The 22,429-nt window shown below is 44.8% G+C and overlaps 1 protein-coding gene across 3 annotated transcripts in view; it reads right to left on the bottom strand.

Annotated features, from left to right (window-relative positions):
* The window catches only part of RABL6 (RAB, member RAS oncogene family like 6), a 53,589-nt gene that overhangs the window by 20,027 nt on the left and 11,133 nt on the right, over positions 1-22,429 (bottom strand). For all 3 annotated transcript variants that reach the window (XM_040083347.2, XM_040083348.2, XM_040083350.2), the window contains 6 exons: positions 20,503-20,550; positions 14,217-14,269; positions 13,081-13,172; positions 12,102-12,242; positions 10,989-11,094; positions 6,449-6,552 (listed from right to left, as the gene is read on the bottom strand). In XM_040083347.2, the coding sequence (XP_039939281.1) occupies positions 6,449-6,552; positions 10,989-11,094; positions 12,102-12,242; positions 13,081-13,172; positions 14,217-14,269; positions 20,503-20,550 (544 nt within the window). The remainder of the gene's footprint in view (positions 1-6,448; positions 6,553-10,988; positions 11,095-12,101; positions 12,243-13,080; positions 13,173-14,216; positions 14,270-20,502; positions 20,551-22,429) is intronic.

Genomic DNA, 22,429 nt, shown 5'->3' with positions numbered 1-22,429 from the left:
GTGGAGACTGCATCAGGTTGGTTTGAAAGGTGCACAATACATCACATACGCTGCAAGAACATAATAGTGTGTGCTCAATACCTCTCTGTCACTGTGCTCCCTTCCTAAGGAGGGAGGCAATGGCTCAGCATCCTCCAAGCAGGGTACACACGGCATCTCTGGTGTGGGAAATGCAAACCACGGGGCCCTGCAATTCAGCCTTCGTCCTACAGAGCAAAGGCTCTTTATCCCCAAACCAGGTGAATTGTCATGGCCTGCAAAGCTGCTTGTGAGCTTTGCCTGCATGCGATGCGCAACTCCTCAGCTCCACACCGCGTGCTGAGTGCTGAATTCCGCCATTCCTCCCCTCGCAGCTTTGATCCAGGGCTTCTGGTGAGCCCAAGACAGGAAAGCTGAACAGCTCTGCTTTGTGGTACTCACTCCTCTTCCCAAGACTCACTCAGCATTAAAGACTCCTGACTCCCAGCTGAGAGGAGAGATTAATTAATCCCAGATGATCCACACGCACCCCATTCCTGTTTACAGCAACAGCAATCCTGGATGGAAGCCTGCAAGCCTGGGCACTGCTGCACCCAGTGGCCAAGGTACTGCGGCCAGCTGTACTGCCCTCCTGACTGTGCTGCGACCCCTGACTGTCTGCAGCAACATGTAAACCACCAACACTGCATGAAACCAGAATGAACAACCTCTGAGCCTTGGGTCAGTGAGTTCCACCATCAAGGCAACCAGCTGATTCAGGTAGGGTAAGATGATTGTATACTGAAGATTTGGGAACAAGGAGACACAAAGAATGTTTAGAGTCACATCAGGATATGAAGCTCAAAGAGTAGTTAAAACTGTACTTAACAAAGCACAGGAAACTCTTAACCATACCAGAGCATTTCAAGATTTACTGTATGTGGTTCTATCAAAGCTGCCCATTTTGGAAACAACCTACTTTGTTCCGGGAAAGTAGCCAGCTCCAGAGGGAGGGAAGGCTGTGATTACCACCTGTTTCTCCTCCAGAAACACATGAAATTTAAGAGCTGGAGGAAAAAAACCCAGCTACATAGCTGAAGTATAAAGAGTGTCATCCTTCCCTCCAGCGCAACTGGACTGGGGCATAAAACACATGCAGGCTTTTCTGCACCTGTGCTCCTCTACCTTTGTCATCTGTGGTGTGTGAAGGGCATAAAAACAGGAGACAGCAAGATCTTTAGTAGGAAGATACAAATGGTTATTTGGGGACAGCACAACACAGACTCTTGCCCCAGCACGGTACTGAGGACAGCTGTGACACGTGTGCTTCATGTCACCTCCATCTGGACACGTGGGCTAAGCCTTGTGCCGTGATACTGGGGAAATCAGGGTGGTCTGACACTGGCTCTACATGGGCTGCATAAATCAGCTCTGATGAGTTTTTGTAGTCAGATCTTCTGTGAGGGAGGTGGGTGGAAAACCAGTACACATGAAATGCTGCCAGCAAGCTCGCAGTAATTTCCAGGATGGAGGTGTCTAAGCATCCTTCACACTTTGAAAATACTACATAATGCATGAATGCTTTCTCTGGCTTTACACAAACTCTTCAGAGGCACAAGTGAGGCTGTTTTGGGAACACACCAGGCCAAACCTGCCATGTGTCTGTTTTTTCTCAAATTCTATACAATCTGTCCATTCCTTGTTCTATCCATCAGTTCTTTGGAAAAGGACCCACTCAAAACCTTACTGTGGAATAAGCAGCTTTATGCCCACACTAGACGTAGCAGACCAAGTCCTACTAAAGCACAAGGTGAACTCACACCTGAGTGTTTTTACTCTGCTGGGATACAGAGACTGCAAATACATCCAGGTGGGTGATCCATCCTCACCCACAGCAGCTCCTTATTTGCCTTTCAATCCTTCCATTACAGACCAAGTAATAAGTGCAAAACATCCTCAAACTCGTGAATAATTCACTGGTGGTTGGACCTGCTCGCAAGAGGAGACTTTTATGCAGTTTTAAAGATGAACACGCTCTGTGGGAACAAATACTCATCAGGGCCTGAGGTTACTGTTGCTCTGTTCCCAGGGTGAACACAAAAAACACAAAAGGACTTGTTAGCCTCACAATTCCTAAAATTGTCAGTGCTCGTGTTCATTTAATATTGAAGACGGGAGCAGCCTAAAGCTTTTTGGCTCCTGGTTCTAATGTGCTGTGAGAAATTGTTCAACTGTATTTCACGTGGCAAGAAAGACTCTGGATTATTTTATTAATTGTGAAAATGAAGATTAAGTGGCTGGATGACATCATTTTAACTGGGGTTAGTAAGAGTTAGATTTCCACATGTTCGTTTTCGGTTCATTAAAGGTACTGCCCCAATCCCCCTAGCCCAGGTCCCTGAATGTGGAATCAATGGCCAAACAGGTTTAATTCCTGCTGCTGTCCTGTTTTCCATCTGACAAAATGGATGCAGCAGGAAAACTCCCTGCTCCCTAAAATACAGGACATGCTCCATATCCTCACTTCTCTAGCAGGACTGACCGATGACAGGCTTAGATGCACTTAATTCTTAACAAAGCACCCTCAAAAAACATGACCTAGATAAGAGTCCCATTCCAGGCTCAGTACAGGCTGGCTTTTGACCTGTCTGATGACCACAAGGATTTACAGCAAGTGGAGAAGATAAAAGTGGGGCAAGGGGAAGAGAAAGCAGGAGTGGGTTTACTTTCCCAACTGGTAATTCAGCCTGTAGCTGGTGTCATTTTGGACTCTTATTTCCATACAGTGGAGGATACTAGAGAACAGCTCCAGCAGCAGCTCTTCCCACCACTGTGCAGGTGTTACTCAGCACCACAATCTTGCTGAAATTATGAGTTATGCTCAATGTGGAAAAAACCCAAGCAGGCAAATAAAACCCCAACCCCCAGACAATGCCTCTGCAGTGACTAAAGCTGTCCCTGCGGGGAATGTGTCTCCCCAAAGCAGAGTCCTCAGCAGGGCAGCCCAAATGCCTGTGTGCAGTCATTGGTCTGGCACCCACATGGTGAGAGGAAACAGCCTCAAGTTGTGCCAGGGGAGGTTAAGGTTGAGTATTGGGGAAAATTTCTTCACCAAAAGGGCTGTCCAGCCCTGGCACCCTTCTCTGGGGAATGGGCACATTGAACATAAACAAGTTTTCCTTGAAAACACAAGATAAACTAGGTACAATTAAAAATGGAGAAATTGAGCAAATTAGGTACAAATTCAGAACATCATAGAAGTTGTTATTGTTTGTTTTAAAAGAACTCAAGAACTCAAAAAGGGCTGAAATGTTCTTTCAGCAGCATTGAAAATGTAAAATCTGAAAGCACAGGGACAGTACCAGAGCCAGAAGTGTGCCAGGCAGTGAGGAGCCTAAACAAAGGGAAAGAACTGGAAGCAGACCGTGTCTCACAGGCACATCCAGGCAGTGGCTGCCCAGGCTGGCTTATGTAAGGAGGAAGAGGCAGCATCGTGTGCCACCTCGTGTTGTCTCTGGGATTCACATTTTGGATAAGTGACGTTTTGTCCTCAGGTCCCCCCCCGCTGCAGCAGGAGGAAGAGTTCTTGCTCTCTTTCTGTTCTCACTGAGCCAAATTTAGCACCGGTCATTGTGACAGAGCAGATACCAGACTGCTCAGGGGTGAAGAGAATAACTGAGATGTCCTAGCACTGTCACCTCACTATGTTCCATGGCCTGATTTTACGGCAGGGGAGCAGGAATGGCCTCCAAGGATGTGCTGCAGCAGCCACACCATGGCCTGTGGTCCCAAATAAACATGGTCATGTCCCCTTGCTGTGCAGTTTGGGTGACCCACAGCAGAACTCCCAGTGCTATCTAAACTGAAGCAACTAACACAAAGGCCCTGTGACAGGAGGTGTGACAGGTGAAGATCGGGCCCTTCTACCAAGTAACAAGCAATAAAAAGGAAAAAGCAAAAGAGGCCTGAAGTTGCACCAGAGGAGGTTCAGGTTGGACTGGATATTAGGGAAAATTTCTTCACAAAAAGGGCAGTCAGACTTTGGAACAGGCTGCCCTGGTAGTGGTGGAGCTATCATCCCTGCGAGTGTTTGAAAAACATGTGGATGTGGCATTTGGGGACATGGCTGGGTGGTGGCTTTGGCAGTGCCGGGTTAACAGCTGCACTTGATGATCTTAGAGGGTTTTTCCAACCCTAAGGATTCTACAGATTTGTGATCTGTCAAGGATCACCAAGTCACACTGCACCAACACACACGCTGTGCACAACAGGGAGAGTGGCAGCAAACAATGTACCAGGGGCTCACTTGGACATTCACTGATGCAGCATTTTAAACTTGGTAATCCCAAAATAATGGGCATCTGACAAGCATGGATGCAAGAACCTTCCCAAACCCTAGTAACAAGCACTGCAGACCTGCCTCACTGCTGCAAGCTCCAATTCCCATCACATACTGTTGTGTTCACACATACTCTGTTTCCCAGCCTGAACTGTTTACTAAGGTTGAGACTTCACCCAAATGTGGTTTCTCTGACATATGAATATGACTATTTATTTGAATTAGGTCTTTGGCTGTAAAACTTGAGCCTGAAGACCTCCTGCAGGGATAAAAATTGAGCCTAAGAAGCGCATACCTTTCAACTCCGGGGCTAAAGTACCCCCTTTGCAGCTCATCCGTCCCACAGAGGCGCCACTCAAACAAACAGACTCTCTGCTTCTACCTGGAGTACAGACAAAAACCTTAAAACCCCTAAAATAGCACTCTTAGTCAGTGTGATCAAAGTACTGAGACATGACACTACCTGGTGCTTTTCTTCTGGGATCCATGCCCCTAGCCAGGAAGCATCCAGGAGTATTTTAGAGCTTTCTCTAAAGAGGTGTTGAAGAATTTTGTGAAGAATTTTGGCCTCAGTACAGACATGAACATGCAGGAGCTGGCTAGCTGCATAAGGATGTCACTTTATTTGCTAAACCAGAAATATAGAGAAAAATCCTGCTTTTAATATTTTAGCCACTCCTGTTTTGTCAGGCTCTGATATTTCTGAGGCTACGTTAAGCTAATCTGCAGCCTGACAGTGCCAACAGCCTCCCAGCAGAGCAGTGTGGTCACACTGGGTGGGATGATCCAGTCTGATACCTGTTGCTGGAACTAGGATGTCTGGCCACCCCTCCACCACCACCACACTGCTGCTGCTGCTGCCTTTAAGATCTGCTATCAGAGCCAGCCTAACACAGACTAACCCTGAGGTACACATAGCAAAGATAGACTGCACAGTCACAGAATCTCAAACTAGTTTGGGTTGCATGGGACCTTAAAGCTCACCTCATTCCATGCCCCTGCCACAGGCAGGGCCACCTTTCACTGGACCAGGCTGCTCCAAGCCTCATCCAACCTGTTTTTCTGCTGGATTTGTACGATGAAGTGACACATACGGAGACCCAGCACACGCTAAAGCTGCTGGAAGGGCAAGAGGTGAGGAAGCAGCAAGATCCTGTGCTGTGAGTTTGAAACAGCTCTGCCAACACCTGATTCTATTAGGTATCCTCCCGTTACTGAAGCAGTACAAACAAAAGTATGGAAAACCATCTGACAACACTGCCCACACAGCCCAGACCTTTGAGTAGGGACATCAAGAGAAGAGCTGAAGGCATGAGGTGACTAACTAGACCCTCAGGAGGAGAATGAGGTGAATGCTCTGGAAACAGCACTGCTTTGTGTGAACTGGGGTATTTCAATGCTCTCCAAGGAAAACATGCTGAACGAGGTTACAGTACTTGAAACCTGGCTTGAAAAATGCTTGTTCAAAAGGCTGTGCATGAATATTTCACAATCATCGATTCCAATTTCCAAACAAAGCTGCCTGTAAATAATCTTTTACATTCTGAGGCTGACTTTTTCTGGCTTGCACACCACTGCAATAAAGGCCTTGTGATGGGAATTCACGGAACATGGATTCCTGTTCCCTGTGCTACAGGTGTACTGGCTTAGTAGGGCTAAAGCTGGCAAACTCCATTACAAGCAGCCAAGCACACAGCCAGGGCACAGAACAGACACAGGGCAGAGGAACCAGCCACTCTTTCAATCCAGAAGTAGATCGAGGAGTTCAAAAGTGCCCAAAGGGAACAAAAGACAGCAGTGCTGCAGGAGTGCAACAGCCAGGAGAGGAAACAACTTGTGCGCTGAGCAGCTGAGAGATGGAAAATATCTCCTTCCAGCACTTAACTTCAGCATGTGCTGGCTCCAGGTGTGCTGCTCAGCCCCACCTGCTTTGCCCTCCCCAGTCATGTGCCCATAAGAACCAGACCGTTTCCCAGGGATCCCCAGGTGCATGCTTTACTTCAGGTGATGCCATTCAAAAGCAACATTTTATCCTCAAGATCCCTAAATATTACTTGCCAGACCCTCTAACCTGGCCACATGCCACAGCTGGGGCTGCCCAACATTCATGTGACACCCAAAGCAGTTAGAAAAGACAGCTCAGTGACATACAGTTCGTAATTTTGGTCTTCAGTCTCTTGCTGCACTGACAGCTCCTCCAGAGTTGCATCGATATCCAGCTGATTTGTCTCCAGCTGCCGTAGCAACGTCTCCCTCTGAGGAAAGGAAAACAAGCTGGGTCTGAGCAGAAGGGTCACTGTAACAGATCTCTGCACTGAGATCCTGTGTCACCACTTTACCACAGCAACACATCCAACAGGAGCCCTGGCCCTGATCATGGTGTCCATTTAAATACAGAGCACAACAGGAAAGTGAATGAAAAGTAGATAATCCATAAAGTCTGTGTCTAAGAAGCACTTTGTTCTGTGAGCTGTTCTCAGCCATAAATCAATAATGTGTTATTTCAGACACCACAGCACCAGTTACATTTGGAGAAAGGATTCAGTTCCTGCAGAGATCAGTTGTGCAACCCATTCACTCAAGCCTTTGATGTTCCCTGTGCTAAATCAGCCCCTCCGGGAGCAGGACTCAGCTGATGCAAAGCCTCCCAATTTTTTTTTTTTTAATTTAATTTAATTTAATTTAATTTTTATTTTTTTTTGCTGTTGGGGTAGATGAGGGAGCACAACCTGCCAACTCTGACATTTCAGAAGTCCTTGCCCATCTGCCTCCAGCTGCTGCTCCACAGATGGGGGACAGACACCCTAGCCCATTTCCAATGGGAAATAAAGTGAGTTGACTGCACTAATGTAATTCAGGACTGCTCCTCTCAGTCCTTCCTTTCCCACATTTCCACAGAACTCAAACAAAAACCTCATCTGACAGGAAGGGCTGGCTTAACAGACTCCCTCCTCCCGACATCAGCAAGGAGAGATCAATAACCACAGGCACAGACAGCTCCCTCAAGGGCTGCAGCCCTGCAGGGCTGACACAGCATCCACTCCTGCAGAAACATCATTCTGGATCCCCTGGACAAGACTGGAGCTTCCGTGGTACAAATCCTACTCCACAGCCCCAGCCCCTCTGCTCAGCTGGGCACTGGCCATGTCAATAGGCTCACCTCCTGAATTTTTGAGTTTTGGAGTCAGAAGCCACAATTCTCAGTGCCTGAGGGCATCACTCCTCCCTCTCCCACTGCCTGTGTGTTGGGTGGCACAGAAATAGGGCCAGTCTGTGCTGAGTTGGGCTGGTGACTCCCAGCCCTGCACAGTCCCCATTACGGGTCTGTCATGCCACAGGCTGCATCCCTGCCTAGGCAGGAGGACATGCAAGAGGACATGCAAGAGAAACCACAGCTTCCTCCAAACTGATTTGATAACTGCCTTATCCTCCAAGTACATTGCAGCTTTGCTCTGAGAAATATTTTTGAAGGCTAGCATCAATAAACCATGGTGAATTCTTAATTCCCTGTCTGCTAACAATTGAACTCACTGCAGAAAGATCCCATCAGGTTAAAAGCCCAAAAGGAAATCTATTACATAATTCCCAGAATAAAATCCATCTGAGAAGACAAACATTTGCATGAAGCGATGGTGTTCAGTCTCTACATGCATATGTTGCTGGCATTATGGTTTCATAGATGTGACAACTTTAAATGTATCAAGACGCTGCACAGGTTTGAAGAGCAATTAACTCATCTGGCTCTCACAAACCACACCAAGGGCTGTATTCCAGGGAACAGTGACAGCACAGCCTGAGCCCTTCATGGAGCAACTGATTTATATCAAATTCTACAATGACTGAAATCAGCAAAAAAGGTTTAAGTAATTTTTATTTTGTACTATAAGACTAGGTGATTCATCACACTAGGTGATTCATCACATCTGATAATCCTAATTTACTGGAAGACATAGCCCTTCTTGAAATTTAAGGGCTTCTGTGATCATTTAAGCTAATTTACTGCTTCCAAGGCATATAGAGTGTTCATGTTTACTTTTGCCATTGTGTTAAGAGCTTGGAGCAATCTGTCTTTTCTTTGCTGAGTAATTTTTATTCATAATTTTCAACTGCTCTCTGCAGATGGAAACTTGACTTTAATTAATATGTATGGAATTATGAAGTCATTACTTAATGCCAATTCCTTTATTGTCATTCACAGACATGAAAGATTCAGCAAAATATACTATTCATATTTAAAGTTGTTATTCTAATCAGAAGTACTAATAAAGACTTCAAATTCTGTATTTTAGAATTCAAGAAAATCAAGATCTCAGAAGCAGTAGATATCATCATTTTATATTATTCATGCAGTATAAGCAAAAATGAGACAAAAAAGGGCAAGTCTGCGGCTGCTTTGTCTTCAGTTTCCTAAGACAGGTGGAATACATGCTGAACAAATTAGCTGAACAAACAGGAGCAGAAGGGCTACTGCTCTCCGATGCTTACCTTAGGCTCTTTGGTAATTACTTTAATTAGACTTATCTATTAAACAAGTGGCATGCCTTGCCTTACACTTTGGCACTGAGACATACACCGGTTTTATTTATTTCAATTTTCATGGATCACAATAAATCAAGAATACGTATTTAATAAAGAGAGTTACAATCAATTTTGTATGAATTCATCACTACTAACAAACTTCCAAATACTTAAAAAAATATATTCTATTTTACCGTGATGGTTATTAAAATATTAAAGAAACAGCTTATTTTTAGCAACGACCCAAAAGAAGGGAATAAATCATGTGCTAGAGACCAGTGCTTTGGCTGAAAGCCACTTGCAAAGTCTTCCTGAGAAAAGGCAATTTCAGCTGTCTGCAGAATCCTGTCTCCTTCCAGCGTAGTATCTGGAAGCCTGGATGACCTGATCCCATTTGTGGGCCACCAGCAATACCTACAGCTAAACTGCACACTCAGGTTTGCCAATCCTGCTCCTGCAAAGGAACTGATAAATAATTGAAGAGCTCAGGCTGACAGAGAGAAAGTGCTCTGTACTGGGGGTGTGGATTTCAGCCCCTGCTTTCTCCACGGATAATGTATGACTGTAAACTGAGCACAGGAACGTGCCACTGAAAACCACACACTGACGCCAGCCCTGCTGAGGGACAACCTGCTACCTCAGATACAGCTGGACCACTCTGCCCTGGAAAGCTGTGTAGGGCAGGCTGAGGGACACAGAAACCTCTGATTAAATCCTATGTGCATTTCAAATCAGGCAGCATCCCTCTCCTTTAATCACGCTCTGCTCCAAGGGGAAAAACTCCTTTCTAGAGCCTGGTACTGGCAAGCATCTCTGAAGGGGATAAGAACCTTCAGGAATTAAGTCTAGACGTGATTTTCCTATGAATTTCAGCTCATGCTGCACTGGATGTTGAACATGGCCAGTGCCAGTTCCTGTGCACTCCTACACAAGGTTCTCAGCAAGTGTCTGGGAGCAGTGAAGTGCCCCAAGGCAGCTGCTGTGGAGCAGCATAAGGCACTGCCCATAAACATGTGCCACAAGTGGAATGGGCACTGGAGAAACCAATGCAGCCCATCTTGGGTGAAGTTTGACGAGTAAAGCCCCCAAATCTGGGTGGCAGCAACCAAAAGCCTCCAAATATGCAGTGTCACAGACCTGAACATTTCACCACCAACACGCTGGCAGATTTCCATCTTCTCCACTGAGCAGCAGGTTGGATTTATAGCTTAGATTCCTACAACTTCATCCTCAAAAAACTGTTTGACTTGCTTCACTGAGGTTTTATACATTCAATTCTCTTATCCTGGTTCTTTCTGCTCTGCAGCCTGAGGACCTGGTAACATCCACTAATACATCTCAGCTCCTTTTGAACTGGCATTTCACTGGGGATTATTTATATAAAAATACACACTATTTATATTAAAAAAATACATTTATATAAAAATACACATTATTTATACAAAAAGACACTTCATTCACTGGTGAAAGATAATCAAGATCAACTGCCTGGGTTTTTCCCATCAAGGCAAACACAACACGACACGATATCATATATGCCTTCAAAGAGCATAAGCTATTGACCCCAAAGGACCCCTGTAGGATCACCTCAAAAGCGGATCTAAAGGCCCACAGATGAGAATCTCACCCTTCACAGCCTTTGCCCTTCCCTCAGCCCTCCCAAGAATACTCAGATACAAAGGAAATATGAGACTGGATCCATGTGAACAGGATGCCAGCACATGTATCTCATATTTAATGCCCTTTAACCATTAGGGCAAAGATTTTCAGCAAACAGATGTTCCTGAACTACTCAGATAATGGCCAAGTCTCTTCTCATCTGAGTTCTAACAGAACAGAACTAAAACCCAAAGTGTAACAAATGTGTGTATTTTACATTTTTGACTTGGTAACTGCATCACTGGATGCCATTTTCATGCCTGTGAAAATGGAGCCTTTCTCCAGAGGTCAGCATTGGGAACTCAGCACAGCTGACCTCTTGCAACCAGAGACATGTTTAAGTCAGTTACAGGCACCAATGTTCTGACATAATCTTGTTATACCAACACTAATGAAAACAAGAACGTACTCAGGATCCTTTAACAGCAAATGGAATGGCAAATACCAAATTCCTGCCATAGCGAGGAAGCAAATCCCACACACCCGACACATCAAGATAACATCCCTGCCTTACCTGCAGCTGCAAGAAGGGGATGTTGAAGAACTTGTGCAAGTACTTGAGGCCAAAGCTGTTCTTCATGGAAGACTCAGCATAGCGGAAATAGGAGGAGCCGGGAGGCCTGTGCCAAGCAGAGGAACACTGTAACCAGCACACCCTGCAGACCCTGCACAGACTGAGTTACACACCACCACACAAGCCAGCCCCCCAGCCTCAAATGTAGCCCAGGGGGTCATTCTGCTTGGACTTGTTATTTTGTGTGCAGCCAAAATTCACGCTGAAGGATGGCAGAAGGTACCTGCTGGTGTGTGACAGTGTCATGTGCCTGCCAGGCTAAGAAATATTCTGTCAGGACTCTGGGATGTTGATTTCCTAAACTGGGGATTCACAGCTTTACAAGCTGTTCATTTCACAGTGAAGGTTTTTGTTTTAAAACCACAACAGAACTGACAAAAACCATATATAGAAATTAATTTGTAAAGAAATCATTTCATTGTGGATAAAGTCCTAAAATTGACACCATTTCTTTGTGCCTGACACAGGCATGAACAAATAAGAGATGAGGAGAATGAAAAAAGTATCTCAAAAACATAAAACTACATAAAAAGCTACAATCTACTGAATCTTGACCAACAAATACTATTTTATACCACCTAACAGAGCACCTCAGATCTCTGCTTAAGGGAAATGATTGTCTGGCTGGTGAGGGATACGTGACTTGGCTGTGCTCTGCAAGTGCTGTCTTGGGGGGATGTTCAGAGGCAGAGCAAGAACACAGCTGCACTGACTGGCTCTTGTGTAGCTCAATAACTTGGAGCAGAGAACAGCTGTGCCGTGGGGAGAAGATTCTCTCACAGGAGAAGGACTATCCAGAAAGAAGATGACTTGTTGGGAACAGCACTTCTGAAAGGCACATGCTGCTGGGCACTCCGTTTCCAGGAGCATAGCTCCAGATCCAAGGGCCCATGGTGTCAGCAGATGCTGCTTGTAAGACACGGAGAGCTCTGGGAGCCAAAGGCAGGCACAGGACACATGTGACATGGATGTGAAACATGGCAGTGACACAGTTACTGATGGGTGATGGCAGGGAGCAGCTGAGGCCTGCTGCCCTGCCCAGTGAGCTCTCACCTGTTCAGGTTGTCAATGAGGTCCCGCACGTCGCCGGGCAGGATGACCCGGTGCTCCCCCATGTCCCGGTAATTCCCAAGCACACACACTGGAACGTGGGTTGGCACTTTAGGAAGCTCCCTCAGAATATAGTTAAATGTCCTTCATCAGAGGGGAGAGAGAGAGGCAGATGAAACAGTTTCATGCACAAATCACAAAGGAAAAAAAGAAAAGCCATTTTTTTTTTCCCCAAATCCTTCCAAGTCTGTGGTTTCTTTACCCTGTCAGAGAAATACATTAATCCTCAATATGTCTGGATGATTCTTTATACATAAACAACTTCAAAAGTTCAATAACACACTTTCACCTGAACCCGCACATCTCCTACAGCAATCAAAGTCCTGCAAAATGATGTGGGGTCAGCAGAAGGAAAGGATTCCCTCCCTTCAGCTGTCCACAGGCTCACTCGTCCACACCAAACCTGAACAACATCTGCATAAATATAAGGCAGGAGCTCTCATCCCCTCCTCTTTCCACTCTGGTTTCCTTATTTCTCTCACCCTCCTCAGATGTGCAAAATCAACAGTTCATTACTTCTGTAGATTCAAGCAGCCTGGAGCCTCTAAATAGTCCTTACTAATACCAGTTTCTTGGGAATTTCTCACTAGCATCCTCCTTTCCCTTGTGTTCTGGGGAGCATGGGTTTGCAACATGCACTTTGCACCTGTGATAGCACTAATTATCAAGCCTCAGCCAGCAGCATATCAGCAATTGCAGTGTACAACCCACTGGGACACTGCTTGTTTGGATCAAGTCCAGGAGAGGAGTGTATTAAAAGCCATGTCACAAGGTAAAGCTTTTATTTTAAAAGACACAAGCTTGCTTCAACACATTAGGCTGGTTATCAGCTTCCAAATCCAACTGGGAATCTGGAAATCTAGAAGTAATTTATTTTGCTGGAACAAGGGAGAATCTCATGGAACCAGTAAAGATCTCTTACCACTGCTTGGTAATGTCAAACATCATCACTACACCGTTGCAGTTCTTATAGACATCCAGGAACTCTGCATCCAGAGCCATTTCTGATTCTGCCTGAGGAAATAAAGGCAAAGAAGCAGTAAATAACTGCATTCAACTTCAGGTTGATACAGAACACAATGGATATGGTACTGACTGGGCAAACTTCCTAAAGTGACAACCACTGTAACGATCACCCATGGATTTCACATCATTATCACTGAAATAAGATATTTGGTGGTTCCCAGCTTCCATGTCCCATAGGAACAGGATATGAAGCACCTGACCAGCCTCTGACAGCACATGCCAAAATCCACCCTTGTCCTCTCCTCTGTGTTCCCAAATCCTGTGCTGGCAAGAGAACTCCATACAAACCACAGACTGGAGGACAGAGGACACAGCTCCCATTTCATCTTTTTCCTGACCCAGATATTGGCTCTACTACTAATGCTTCTGGTGTCCAAAAGCAGGAGGGAGTTTGTCCCATGGAGGGCTGACAGGATTAGTACCCAACTGGCTTTTCATCATCTGGACTCTGCATACTGCTAAGCCCAGAGAGTACTGGTCCCAGCTCAGTCTCCGTGGCTCCTGCTGGAATTTGGTGCCCCTGGAACAATTCTCACTCATTTCCCAGGAGTGGAAAATGCACCCACATTTGCAAAGGAAGAAGCAGCTGTGGCAACTGTTCTCATAAAGGCTTTTCCCATGTGAGAATATTTTGAGGAAAATTCTCCTCATCTGAGCCTGAGCAGATGGGCATCAGTGGGAGTGTAACAGCCCAACTCCAAGGCAGGGCATCAAGTCTCTTCTTCAGGCCCCACAAGAAGGCCCTGACAAAAGAGTTTCTGCCTCTGCCACAGGCAGACAGGTACAAAGCTGCTAAGCAAACGTCTGGGGCACAGTCATTACCAGTGACAGAATGGAAAGCAGCAGGGAAGTTGCAGTCAGGGCAGGAGCTGGGCTGAAATGCACAGAGCAAAGAATGAAAAGCGTCAGTGATCCCACTGTCCCGCATCCACCTTCCAGACTGGCTTTAGAGCATGAACAAGTACAGGATTTGCTCCCCATGGACCAAAAGTGGACAAGAGACCTCAGGCCTCTGAATTCTAGGTGACTCACCTCCTGAGGGTCATTCTCCAGTTTTAAACCATCTCCACGTTTTTTGCATTTTCCTTAAAAAGAATTGTAAAAAACATAAAAAACATTACACTGGGCAAAGAATTGGAGGATTTGTCTGGATAGCTGCACAGCAGTTTGAACACAACTTTAAAGCAGATCCTACTTCTACTGTAAGCCTGGGGGATGAGGAGGGATGGGATAGGTATGCCTTGCTGAAGGATCCCAGCTAGTCTATTCAAAAACAAACAGTAAAGCAATCCAAAGACAGATAGAACTTATGCAAGAAGAAATCCAAGAGAAATCAAATGAACTGTGGGAAAGGAGCTGTAGAGAAAACTGTGGGAAATAAATGAATTGTAGGGAAGGAGATGGAGAGACAGCCTATATGTGCTGCAAAGGCCAGAGCCAGAGGGTCAGGTCTGGTCATCACTAGTGAAGTGCAGAAAAGAAATCATCCCAGAAGCACTCCCCAAGGCACACAAAAATAAGCCAGGGAGCAGGTGCAACTCTGATTAGGCTCTCAGTGTGCAAGAAGTGCAAGTGAAAGAAGCAACATGCCCAATGTTTGTAGAAGACACTAGAAAACCACTCCAGAGACTTGCCCTGCAGTCCCACAGCCACGTTCCCACTGCAAGAATCTACAGGTTTCTCTCCAACTCATCTGCTTCCTCTAAGGCAGTTAAAGGGCAGCCCCTGAGGCCTCTCTCTTTCCTCAGATCTTGGGTTAGCATTTTCTGACATTTTAAAGTACCACTGGCATTTAACTCAGCACCCCAGAAAAGGAGTGTTTTTAAACTTCAGCCTCCCCGAAGCCTTTGTGTCAGATCAGTTACACACTGTGTTTCCGTATCTCACAGCCTGGAGTCTCAGCAGAGAAGTGTATCTGTACCTATGATTATCAGAGCAGCCATCAGCTGACACGATTTTCTGGTGTGGACACTTGGCTCTAAGGATTGCCAGGAGTCCCAGAATCTTCTGTCACCTATGGCCAAAGTGGTTTAGTGTGGACACACCACGAAAAACCTCTTATTTAAACTGAATGTTCTGAGTTTCCAGAATTTTATCAATGATAAGCACTGCACAAAGAACAACCCTGCAAGATCAGGAGTCATGTTTGACAAATACCGAGTATCTCCCAGATGTTGCTGACAGCAGTTAAGTACTTCTGAAATAATTTTGTTATGTATTTTCTTAGTCTAAATAATGAAGAGTTAACTAAATTATACTGGCACAGTCCTGGAATTCCTTCTCATCACTTCTAGAAATTTCCTGTGTCGCTGACAACAGAAGGTGTTGGCAGCTCAGATGCACCTGCAAAAAACCCTCCCGTTGACTCTGTAAAAGACTGTAACACTGAGGACCAGAACAGCTTCCACCAGCTCTTAACTGCTGAATCACATGTGGAATTCAGGGTTCTGCCAGATGCTGCATATGAAACAGAGTTTGTTTTTCCTGCACACAGCTCAAGGATAAATAGTAAGAAAATGCAATTATTCAGGAAAGCTGTAACACTGCAGTTTACAGCAGGTGGTTCTGGTGGGTGCCTCTGCGCATCACTGCAAAATGTTTGCCCCGCTCATGTCATCTTACTGCTGACATCTGGAAGTAGAAGAAATATTAACCCTGATCCCTCCTCATTTGGGCAATGTGTTTCCCACACCAGCTATGGCGCGGATCCAACTATGGGCTCTGATTCTTCTCCATGCAGCCAAAGGTGTGGGATGTCTAGGCCATGCATGTCTTTTCCCACTTCAATTCAAGTCAGTGACATTTGTGTGGCTTCTCTGAACATCCAAACATTGCTATTTCTGCAGTCACTGCTCAGTTATGCTTGGCATGACGTAAATTTCTAAGTATTAAAAGGGAAACCCAAGGAACCACAAATATTCTCCATCATTCCTCCCATCCTGAGTAATCAAGGTGTCTGTCTAACCTGGCCACATTTACCACCAATGCTTTGAGACAGAATATACAACCCACACACCTCTTCGTGCTCATGGTGTTCTGTGTGTATCCAGAGGAATGAGTAATATTCTTGCACACTGCTCATCAGTGCTGCAAAGGAGGTCACCTCAAAGGAGTCACAGAGCTGAAAAGCGCATGTGTACACAGATTCATGCACAGGCTCTATTTTTGGAACCCAAACTGCAGGATGAACCAGACAAAGATAACATCTTGCAGTGAAAAGATGTAATTCAGCCTGTAAAGGCAAAGGCACTGTGAGGATTGTGTCACTTTATGCATGAGGTCCAGATTTTGAGGTGGTACTGATGTGTAATGGAGGAGCTTCAATCAGAAAACATGGGTGTTTGTGCTGCAATGGCTCAGGTCCTCTTCCTAGAACAATGGCTGCTCCTCATTTACAGGCATAAGAGCAACACTGGCACTAAATACACTTGGCAGCAGTGCCCTGGAATCTACAGAACAGCTCCTACTGGACACTGAGGTTGTGATCATCACTTGAGTCTCTGCAACACTATTTACCATCAGTTTTGCTAAAGGATAGAAGGATTCAGTACAGCTTGCCAACAAATGCTGTCCCAACATGCAAGGGGGCTGCTTCCCTTCACCAGTCAAAAATACATATCCGGAATATGTGCATCCCTTGTGTTATCTAACTTGGGACATCTGAAAATAAAAGAAATATGAATTCTGATCTTTCCTTCTACTTGCAGCATGTATCTGGGAGGCAGAGGGGAGAACGCGCAGCAAGGAGGAAAGGAAAATCTTCAGTACAAGGGAAAGTGCTTGTCTATGTTGTGGGCAACAGAAAAAATAGGATTGGATGCCCCCAGTCATGTATCAGAAAATATGTAGGAACCAAAATGGCAGAAGTTACAAGACAGGAATTCATAACTGTTCCTGAATCCCCGGCATTCAAGCAGCTTCTCTGCATTCAGGATCTGTTACAGCTTTATGACCTGCAGCAGTTACAGAACTTGCTACAAAGCCAGAAAGATGAGTCAGGATTGTGACTTTTGCTAAGACAGATCTTTCCCGTGCTCTGTCAGTCCAAGAGCAGCAAAAGAGATGATATTTACTACACACACCACACAATATCCAATACAATCCACGGCTCATCTCGGGAAGATTTTAACAAATGGCAGCTTTCCAGACATGATCCCAGCTCCCTGAGCAGGCCCAAGGAGAATGCAGCAGGCAGCAAGGAAGTCTGGACTCCAGGGAGTCTGCCCATTTAAAAAAAGGATCCCAAATAGTCAAGAACAAGCCAAGAGGAGCAGCACAGTCTGACAGATGCCATTCCCTCCTGCTTCACCACGCTAACCAGCCTCAGAGCTGGGACAACAACCAACAAACGTCCCTAGATTTCCAAATTATCATCTGGATGCTAAATAACCAATATCAAGCTAAGTCACTGTCCATGCATGGCCAGCAGAGCTGACTCTGCATCCCAGTGGATTCTGGAGGGAAGACTCATCAGAGGGAAAACCACCTGGGCATTGCTGAACCAGCAAGGACAGGGAGCACACCTCTGGGAGCACCAGGAGAAACTCCACTCAGGAAAATCACTGTTAACTTCAGCCCAGAAATGTACATCAAGTTTTCAGGGTGCAACTCCTGCAATTCCCCCCAGTCCCCTGGGACTGCAGAAAAGCAGCACTGCTCAGCAGAGTCCAAAGCTGCTTTACACAACTGAAGCTGAAAACTGCAGGTCATGGATGCACCTGTTAAACTGTAACCCATATCAGGGCTTTCAACACAGTTCCCACATCATTTAAACAGAGGTCTCCTAATTTCCTCTGAAAAGGAAATGGGGAAATGCTGGCTGGCAAAAGAATTTTAGCCTGGAAAACTTCATGTTGAAATGCCTGTTCAGAACATGCATTTTTTTAACTGTTTCAAATCCAGCCTGATAAGTGCAGTGCTCTGCCCAACTCTAAATATGCACAGGAGCCAGGATCTGGCAGGCAAGGAAAAAAAAAAAAGAAAAAAAAAAGAAAAAAAAAAAAAGGAGGAGGAGGATCAGGTCTTGTCAGCATTATGCTACAGCAGCACTGGATACTTTACTACTGCAAGTCTACAGTCCAGTGTAGTTCTCACCCAAAGCATCACGCAGGAGGATTTTTTGTCCTAAGCATACAAAAGGAAAACAAAAGTGTCATAACATTAGGATAAAAGTTAGATATGAGCAAGCTCTTAATGCTTAACATGAACATTTTCATAAAGTTATGCTTATCAGGAATCCACAGTGCTATGGCAATAAGAAAGGATTTGATTCATTAACATTGTGATGGTCTGATTTTTACATTGCACTGGTTGAGAACAACTGATTGCAAAAAAATACGTCTCTGTGGTCCATAAGTACGGATCTTAACAGAATGAGTTTTATTTCAAAAGAATATAAAGTGAAGAGAAGAGAGTCCTTTAAGATTTCCAACATAAGATCTGCCGTCAGAAATTAAAGCAGGACCAGAAGACCTGTTATCAACATCTGCACATAGCACATCCCATCCCCTTCACCAAAAAACCAAGTCTCTAGTTAAGAAGATGAAGCTCAGAGAAGCTATTCACAGAAATAAATGCTGGAACCACATGACTCCCAAATTAAATGTCTATCTATTCATAGCAAAGCTGCAAGGCAGTGAGAACACAGATGTTTTTCTCAGATTCCAGCCCTCCGCTTGCTATCCCACAATCGGAAAGCCAAACAGCAATCAGACTGACTTCAGCAACAACTCTGGCCTAAGCAAGGTTTTGTCAACCCTGTGAAAACTGGAGCTTAAAACACTAAAAAGATAAAGTGCTCAGGATTTTCATTTGAAGTTCCTGGCTCAAGTTTACCCTGAAGGCTCCATTAGGTAACTGAACTAGAGGCGCAACTGCTAACTGTCTTTCTTTTTTCCCTATTTTGAATACAGTTCAGCTAACATGAAAAATGACATTTCTGCTTTTCCCACTCCCTATTGTACTTTTAGTTTTTGGTGCAACACAAGTGTAAGTTGTACAGGAGATGTCACGCTGCTGAAGAATTCCTGAGAGCACCGATTCCAGCCAAGGCTGCAGGAAAGGCAGCACCAGACAAACCATCTGAGTTTGTGTTTCAATGACTGTGGTCAATAAAGAAGCCTCACTCACAGAGTAAGAGTTGCTCACCTGTGCAGCTGCTTTCCTGACCATATTCACACACTAAACCAGGAGCCTGGCTGGTACTAAACTGTCAACGGTACAGATAGTCTGTAGCTGCACAGATAAATCTGGCTATGAGAAACCAAATTTGGCTCTCCTAGTTTAATAAACAAGTCCCTAGGTGAACAATCATAGGAGAGATTTTAACTCAAACAGAGACCTCAACCAATCCCTCCTAACCCTAAATACAGATGTATCATTGGCCAGGGAGCTGGATGGTGTTAAGACCCAGACCAATCGGTTGTCTAGATCCAGGAGTTTTGAATTCCCTATTTAAGAAGGTTCTGAACAGTAACAGGCTGTTTGTCTTATGATCAAGAGGACTCGAGTCATGATTTCTGTCTCCAACCTACGACCACCTGTAACACTAAACACCTTTTAGAAGCCAAACAACATGTGCATTTGGGGCTACAAAACGGGCTGTGGAGATTTACACCTGGACCCCAATCCCTTCCAGGAACAGATCCCACTGCATCCCAGTCTGCACTACATCCAGACTGCATCTTCACAGATGTTATGGGGTTTGGTTTTGCTCTTTATAAAACAAAAGTTAATACTCTAACAAAAAATGAAAACTAATGAAAAATGTATTTATATATCATAAATTTTTCCTTGGCTAAGCATTTAGAAAAGGTTTTGGAATGCATATATTGCATTTTCTGTCCTAGTGAATTTAAGTAATTGGCTTCTCTTTCATCCTTCCCCCACTGCAACCACGGTTTTACCAATTTAACAATAGAATGCCTTGACAAAAACAGCTCAACAAGAACTTTTATAATGAGAACAAGGAATTCAGAATCTGTCTAAACATACAGGAAACCATAAAGGGGAGAAGGTGAAGTTTATTCTAAAGCTCAGAGAACTGGAATACACAGAGAAACAGGCATTTCATCTGTCAAAAGGAAGTGGAACAACTGCTTCTGAACACTGGGTTTGAGCTGAAATTCAGATTCCAGGTACTGGGTTCTAGCATAGGGGACTCACCTCTCCTTCCCTTACTCTTTCAGGAAGTGATATAATAAAACCAGATTTTTTTAAAAGCAGAAGTAAGCAGGTATTTATGAATTCCATGTAAGTTTTTAATTAAAACTGAGAAAGAACAACGAATCTCCATTAGAAAGAAAGTTATAAATCTTACCTTTGTCCACTACATCCCAGACTTCAACTTTCACAATGTCATCAGTGGCTGGAAGCAAAATATAATACAAAGGGTTAGAGGGTTTCAGTAAAACACCCATGACTCAAAGAGCCCAATCCAAAGCCAACATGGAGGAATGTCAAAAGAAAAGCAAATCCTGCGCAAGAAGAAAACCCAACCACAAGAAGGCAGTGAGCTGTTGAAGGTACAAGCTGTCCACCAAAATCACACTGTCTAAAGAACTTCATAAATACTCTTAGTCACATAAGTGATGGCTGGATTTCCTTGTTGGTTCATATCAGGTTTGAAGCATGTTGTAAGTATTTTGTGTAGACTCTTTTCATAACATACAGAGGTTTACAACACCTTTCAAAAAGATAAAAATCTAATTTTGAGGACAAAGTCTGGTTTATAAACAAGGCATACAACTAGCAAAAGGAATACACACATTTAAGAAAGATTAATCATGACATTTCCATGTAAACACGACAGTCAGTGCAGACAGTACTGGAGCTACAGACACCCATTCTCTCTGCACATTTCCAGGTGCATTTTGTCCAAAATAAGGTCTCACTAGCAATTTTGCTTCCTACTGAGCTGCAGCATCAATGAATTATAACCAGCAGCATCTATTTGAGTTGCTAAAATCTGAAGCAAGACACGCAGAATTCTAACTCCAGTGATTGCTAGTACCCCCATGCAGCCAATTCACGTTCAGATGGCCTGAAGGTTGAGCAGCTATGGTTCAATGTTTCCATGGAATCCAAATAGGTAGTCTGATTTTCAGGAAGTTATTCCAAGAAACAGCTGCTTTTTGGAAATGGCATAGGCTTTGAAGTAAAAGCTTGTACTTGGAGCAGCTCTGAACATAAAGCTGGAATAGGAGGACAATGCCTCAGAGTAGAAAATAATATCATAGGATAACATGAGTTTATCTAAGTGTCATTATCAAACCAGGAAGCATTTTCTATACAGAACTCAATCTCAGCTTAATTAAATGTTTCAAAATATTGTACAGACAGATTTTGAATAAAAGAGAACTTTGATCCTTTGCTTCTGGAGAAATATATTTTTTTACACTTATGCATGAGACAAAATCAGCCTCTGACTTCCTCACAGTAATTCCTGCTTATCTTCCCATGTGCCAGCTTAGCAGGAGGCACTGGATGAACAGAAGACTCCCTTGGGTCAGCCCAGGCAGTGCCTCACAAGACTGAAAGCACATGGGGAGTACAGCACCCGCAGCCCAAAAACTTTTGCTCAAACCATTACACTCCATTAATTACCTCAGTCCCTGAATACTTCTACAAACAATCAAACCAGGTAGGCTAAAGTCCAACCTGTGAATCACCCACCTGGCACACAGCTGAGCCAGTGCCTCCTCGCAAGCACTGGCACTGCAGGAGCTCTCCCTGTGCCCCTGCAGCTGCTGGGACACAGATCAGCTACAGAAGGTCTTACCCTGATTCCTGCCCCGCAGCTGGCAAGGCAATCCCAGTGCCCTTCCACAGGCAAGGCTTGCTGCAAAGGGGTAGGAGATTATTTGGTTTCCCCAAGTTTTGCACGGGCTCAGAAGGAGCCCAGGAGGCTGCTTGCTCTTTCCAGAAGTGCCATGTGAAGCAGTACATCAGGACTAACAGCTCAGAGAAGTGAGTCCCTGGGGTGACAAAGCTCACCCTCAGGGTGACCAAGGGCCTAGCACTGGCACTTTGCTCCTGAGCTCTCCATCTCCTTCCCAGGAGCCAAACGCCCTCAGTTAGGATGTGTTTGCCTGCTGAGCAATTCCCACAGAACTGACAGCCTGCTGAGCAGCAGCAGTCCTGGCAGCTGGGGAGCTGAATTCCCTGACCCCACAGACCTGCTTTACACCCTTCTGGCTGAGGGGAAGGACAGAATTTCCCACATTTTTCCTGCTAGCTCACAGTCA

Source organism: Hirundo rustica, chromosome 20, assembly GCF_015227805.2.
Source record: "Hirundo rustica isolate bHirRus1 chromosome 20, bHirRus1.pri.v3, whole genome shotgun sequence".
In the NCBI taxonomy this organism is placed as follows: Eukaryota; Metazoa; Chordata; class Aves; order Passeriformes; family Hirundinidae; genus Hirundo; species Hirundo rustica.
This window is presented reverse-complemented; position numbering and strand designations above follow the sequence as displayed.